At 39.6% G+C, this 5,549-nt stretch overlaps 1 protein-coding gene across 1 annotated transcript; it reads right to left on the bottom strand.

Moving 5' to 3' along the window:
* LOC122078951 (homocysteine S-methyltransferase 1-like) lies at nucleotides 1-2,734 on the bottom strand (the record flags this gene model as incomplete). The annotated part of the gene is given in 5 exon segments (XM_042645159.1): nucleotides 1-37; nucleotides 1,629-1,758; nucleotides 1,885-2,090; nucleotides 2,192-2,248; nucleotides 2,341-2,734. Coding segments are annotated over 5 exon segments (775 nt in total), but the record flags the coding sequence as incomplete, so codon positions are not given.
* Between the last annotated feature and the right edge of the window lie 2,815 nt (nucleotides 2,735-5,549).

The raw sequence follows: 5,549 nt of genomic DNA, 5'->3' as shown, positions 1-5,549 counted from the left end.
TTTGGACTTGTTCTTCATCAAGTAGCTCAACACAGGCCTGCGCAACAGCTCTTTGGAAATCATGTTATAAGCTGTGCAATAGCTTTTCATAAACTAGTATCAAACTAGTCCTGAGAGGTCAAACTACTCTTCCTACTCTACTTTCACAGCTCCAGAGCAGGGTAACAATAAAGCCAGTGGATATAATGTAAATCTGTAATTTAATGATTCAATTGTCCAAAATTCAGCTTTGATAGGCATAAAGACTGGAAATGCAACAAATGACACATTCCTGGAATCCTCCAAGATGACAAATTTCTTGTTCATATGACTAAACTTATTAGGAATACAAAACTTGTACTAATAAAAAAAAAGGGGGGGGGGGGGGGGGGCACCTATTCAGATAGTTGTGAAGTTTGTGTGTTAGGTAAGATGGATTTTCTAGATCATGCCAAGGGGCTTGTAATCCCTAAGAAAATCAACTTATCAAAGTAAGGCAATGTGCATTCGAGTCATTCAAAATGAGGCTACAGTTACTTGTGTAATGCTGAAGGAAAATCCTGCCTTTGGGATGGTTAAACAACTTCTCAAACCACACCAAGTGGAAAATATTGCTTTTTGTAAGCTAAGGTACTAGTGTAATGTTGGAGAAGTAAAACCAATAAATGACTTGTTCAGAGTCATTCCTGAACATTTTGAGCCAATGTGCAAAACAAGGCTACAGTTAATTGGAGTAGAAGTTTCCTGTCCCCTTCATTCCCTGCATATATGACAAAACAACATCAACATTTAGGAAACTGGCTCATGATTTTGTTCAGTCCACATCTGCAACCGAGAGAAAAGCTTCCATACTCCACCACCTAATCCGATTCATCATCCATAGGTTTCTTCGGGAGTTATATAACTACAGGTGGGACTCGAATAAACTCAAATAAGGATCACAGTAACAATATTGCATTGGCTACACCAATAGTTTTCTGCAATTCCCAATTCTACTTTAGCCAGATATTTTTCTCTAAATATAAGACAACTTCTAATTAACTCTACTGGTATCCTCTTCTGGAAGGTCTGCCCTTCTGCTATTAAAATTTGGTTGTCATTGGTCTTCATAGTTCATAGCATCTTATCAATCAATCAAATTGACCCTGTTGTCACACCTAATCTAAGTTCCTAGAAGTGCATCTGTTTCTACACTGGGGGTTCTATTGAGTCCACATCTTTTTAACAAGGCAGATCAAGGATAAGGGTCTATGATTCCATTATGTATGATTATATTGATGACCTATGTTAATTAGACTAAAGAAATGAGTACATGCACAGTCGGAACTGTAGAAAGATGTTTCATAATCAAAGCCTTCAAAATAACCAGCCTAAGGGGGGTGCATCAAATTTACCCTTGCTGTTATGTTGTTTTGTTTATCTAGGAAAACAGAGAGTATAAAGACAGAGTAGAACATTGACTATGAGGACAAAGTGAAAGTGTGCTTCTTCGTGGTCCACGTTTTGCAAATTAGACCACCCTAGTATATCACAAGAATCTTCATATGTTTTCTAGAGTCAGCAAATATGGAAAGAACTTCACATCAGGAATGACACAGAGAGTAAATGATACAAAAAGAACCCGAGCCTCAACGGGGAAAAGTGCACACCTGAGCTTCAAGTTTATTGGGTATGGTCTCAAACGCAAGCAAGTCTGGACCTGCTTCCACAAGAACTTGCAATCGATGCCTATGGAAATCCTTCAACTTGTCCAGGCTCACATCTGGTCCATAACACCCACTATATGTACAGGCCACAGACAGATAACTCAGGTATCAATTCCAATCAAAGTCAAGTATATTAAAGAACATTGAAATAACAGGGAACTAGAAAAGTTCTAATAAATAATGAGACATCAGCAGGTACCTGTACTCTGAACCATCTGCAAGATAAGCCCCGTAGCTTCCGAGAGACGCAGCAACCAAAGCACGGTTGTAACTGCGCTCAGGGATCTTTTGTGCAACAGCCCAGAACTTATCACGGGCTTCCAGAGCCAATATGACGCTCTTTTGAAGAAGAATTTCTGCTTCTCCAATTGATAGTCCCTTGGACAAAAATCCTGGAATTGTTGCCTGAAAACCCAGAAGCATTGGAACCCAGAATTAATAAAAGGCAATAAATCGGGGGAAAAAAGAGAGAGCAATACACAGATTACAGGAGTTCCCAAATTAACCTGATAGGAGGATGTCAACAATATATCTGCGCCAGCCTCAAGGTATTCGAAATGAACCTGAATCATGGGCACATTACATTTTTCTTAAATCTTCAAAGACACAGTCGCATAGAAGAGAAATGAAACAAATGAGGGAGAAATTAACAAACCCGTTGGACGAGTTCGGGGTTTTTGATAAGGCAAAGAGCGCTCCAGAGAGGATCGTTAATGGCTGCACCGTGCTTATCAAGCTGGGTGGCCAGACCTCCGTCGATCACAGCGCACCCACCTGCTCTCCTTATCAGATCCTCCAGCAATGTCTCCCTAGCAGAGTCTGTCGCCTTCCCTAGCCCCATCTCTCTCTCTCTAGATTCGATAGCTCTCTCCAGCGCAACTACTCTTGACCAGTAAAGAACGGCTAAATAACATAAACTTACACCAGTTGAGCGTTGATCGCGTGGGGATATGTCAATCGTCTGAGGTGTGAATCGGGATGAAATAGGGATCAGGTTCATGTATGAATCGGGAAGAAAAAGGGGTCAGGTTCGACATTTCAGTTACCTACTTCAACCATCCCCACCCATTACCTACTTTGGTTTGAGGCCTTGAGCCTTAGAAGGAAAATAGGGTATGGGCCCTACTAGTGCATGGTTGGTGATGGTAATGGGGGATGGTTTGGGTGGAAATGGGCTCGAATCGTGTATATATGGTGATGGTAATGGGGATGGTTCAAGACTTTCAGGTCTTCAGTAGTTGGAAATGGGTCTGCTCTGTTGGTGTATGATGTCTTGTATTCCGTCGTAGTTTAATCCAGGGAGTACTGATGCAGCACCTAGACAGGCAGGATGGCGGTCCCACTAGCCAGTTAACGGGCCGTGGGGGTTGCAAGGGGGTAGGAGGCCCCCGCTCGAATTTTTTATTTGAGGGCAATTGTTTACTTTTCGGATTAGAGTTTTTTCGCTATATATTTGTAGTGAGGGTTTCTTTTTCTGTAATGCAAGCAATACTGAGAGGTGTGAGGACGAGCGCTGTAACCCTATTCTCATTGATAGTGCAGCAGGATCTAATCTCACCGAGGAAGTAGGCAACCTTGCCGAACCTCGTAAAATCCGTGTACATTATTTGTTTTGTTTTTCATTATCTTCTGCATTGTTTTAGGGTTGCGTTTCTATATGGTCATGATGTGCAGGTAACTTTGACGTCTGATGTCTGCATGTTTCACAATGTTGGTGGGGCTTAGGCTGACCAATTCCTGGTTGGGAATTGAGATGGGCTTGGGGTTGGTAGCACCACTCGCACTCGAATCCAGCTGGGTCCTGTGAGCTGTGAGCTGTGATATTAAGACTTACCCTCCACAAGACTTGTTTCACACTTAAATGGAAATAGGTGAGATGTGATGCTTATCTTTACTTGAAGAATGAGTTGGTCATGTTTATTTATTTATTTTTAAATTCTACATTCTTATAGTTTTGACTTTTGACAATTAAATAAAAGAAACAAGGGGTGATGGAGTCTTTAAGTAAATAATTGAGGTTGGTGAAAGAGTCTTGACTTTGACAATCAAATATGTTATTATAATAATAATAATAATAATAATAATAATAATAATAATAATAATAATAATAATAATAATGAAATATGTCCATCAACTTAGGTATATAAGTATACATTTTTTATTAGACAAGGTTTACGTTCGTTGCATGGTCAAAAAAGATTCCTTTCACCCATTTCCTTAGTAACAATCAAATAAGAATTCTTAAAAATTAGAAAGTTAACAAACTCACTTTCACGGTTATGATGTTGGGTGGAAGCAGGGACAAGGTCTTCCCCTCTATCCATAGTCCCATAACGTATTGTGAACCTATTGAATAGAGATATGAGTGTCAGAGATCCACCACGTGGATCTTCCAAAATTATAATTTCACTTAACCCTAGTTTGGCTTTTTTTTTTTTTTTTTTCCTTTCATGGTACCGGGATACAAGGGTATGGGGAGTGGGCACTAGATGTGGAACGAGAGCCTTGAATCTGGGACCTGAAGTGCCTATTAAGAAATTCTTCATGAAGGAAAACCAAGTATGAACCATCTTTTAAAAAATTGTACTTACGATTAATTGTTTTAAGTGCTATAAAAAAAGCAATATTGTTTTTCCTCACAACCATTTTAGGAAAGAATTCCATTAACCTGCACATCTAATTTTGCCATATGGAAGAGTGATGTGATAAATTTTACCGTTGGATTTTTAGGGAATGATCTGAATAGCCCATGCATCAACGAATATCGATGTCCATCCATGCGTACTAGTACTCTAATCACTTTGGATAATTCCTAATTTTTCAATAGGAGAAGGATTGCTACCTAACAGTGATGATCTGAATAGCCCATGCATCAACGAATATCGATGTCCATCCATGCGTACTAGTACTCTAATCACTTTGGTTAATTCCTAATTTTTCAATAGGAGAAGGATTGCTACCTAACAGTGATGTGTCTGCCCAAAAACATGAAGAAGTGGAGTCAGAACATGGGCGTCTTTTAACAGTCTCATTCCACTTCCCCATATGTTTAAGGTACCAAACGCTTTCAGGTAGCATTTTTTTCCCTTTTTCAATACCCTATTTTGCATCAGTGTATTCCTAGGAAGCTTTGGTAGTTCGCAGGATACAACCACCCAGGGCGACATGATCTTGATTTCCTTCAACAATCATGGGTTGGATTGACCCATGGCTATGACAGATCTTCATGCTCTTTGCGAAGAATCATTTCTCAATTCCTTCAACTAATCAGGCAAGATGACTTCTATTGATGTGGAATGATTTTGTCTCCATTGTTATTTCATGGCATAGTGGTTGGTGTATTCATTTCATAGTATCATCTTCTTCCTCAGCAAGTCATTGGTTATCTATTGCCATATCTCTAAACTCAAGATCCACTTTCAAACATCAGCAGTGGAATTCTCTTGAACCTTTAAGTGATAATATTACTCAACCGTAGCTGCTATTTGGAGATTGGAATTCTTTGTTATCTTCCGCAGATAAAAGGGAAGGCCACCAATGTCACCAAGCTCAGTTTGCTCCAATCTTAAATTTTGTTTAATCAGCTTCTCTACTTGACTTTTCCATCTTGGGTTATCCTTTTACTTGGAGTAACAACAGGCAAGGTGTTCATAGAATTGAAGAAAGGTTGGATCATTTGCTTGCAATTCAGGATTGACTATCCATTCACCCTCATTCTAAAGTGGTCCATGAAATCATCATCCTCAGGATAGTTTGGGTACGCAGAGTTGTCTCTAAAGCCATTCTGATTTGAAAAATTTTAGTTGCTTGAGCCAAACTTTTTAAAACAGTGGAGGATGAAGCTTGGAATCAAGCATGTTCAGG

The sequence above is a fragment of the Macadamia integrifolia genome, chromosome 5, assembly GCF_013358625.1.
Source record: "Macadamia integrifolia cultivar HAES 741 chromosome 5, SCU_Mint_v3, whole genome shotgun sequence".
NCBI classification, from domain to species: Eukaryota; Viridiplantae; Streptophyta; class Magnoliopsida; order Proteales; family Proteaceae; genus Macadamia; species Macadamia integrifolia.
This window is presented reverse-complemented; position numbering and strand designations above follow the sequence as displayed.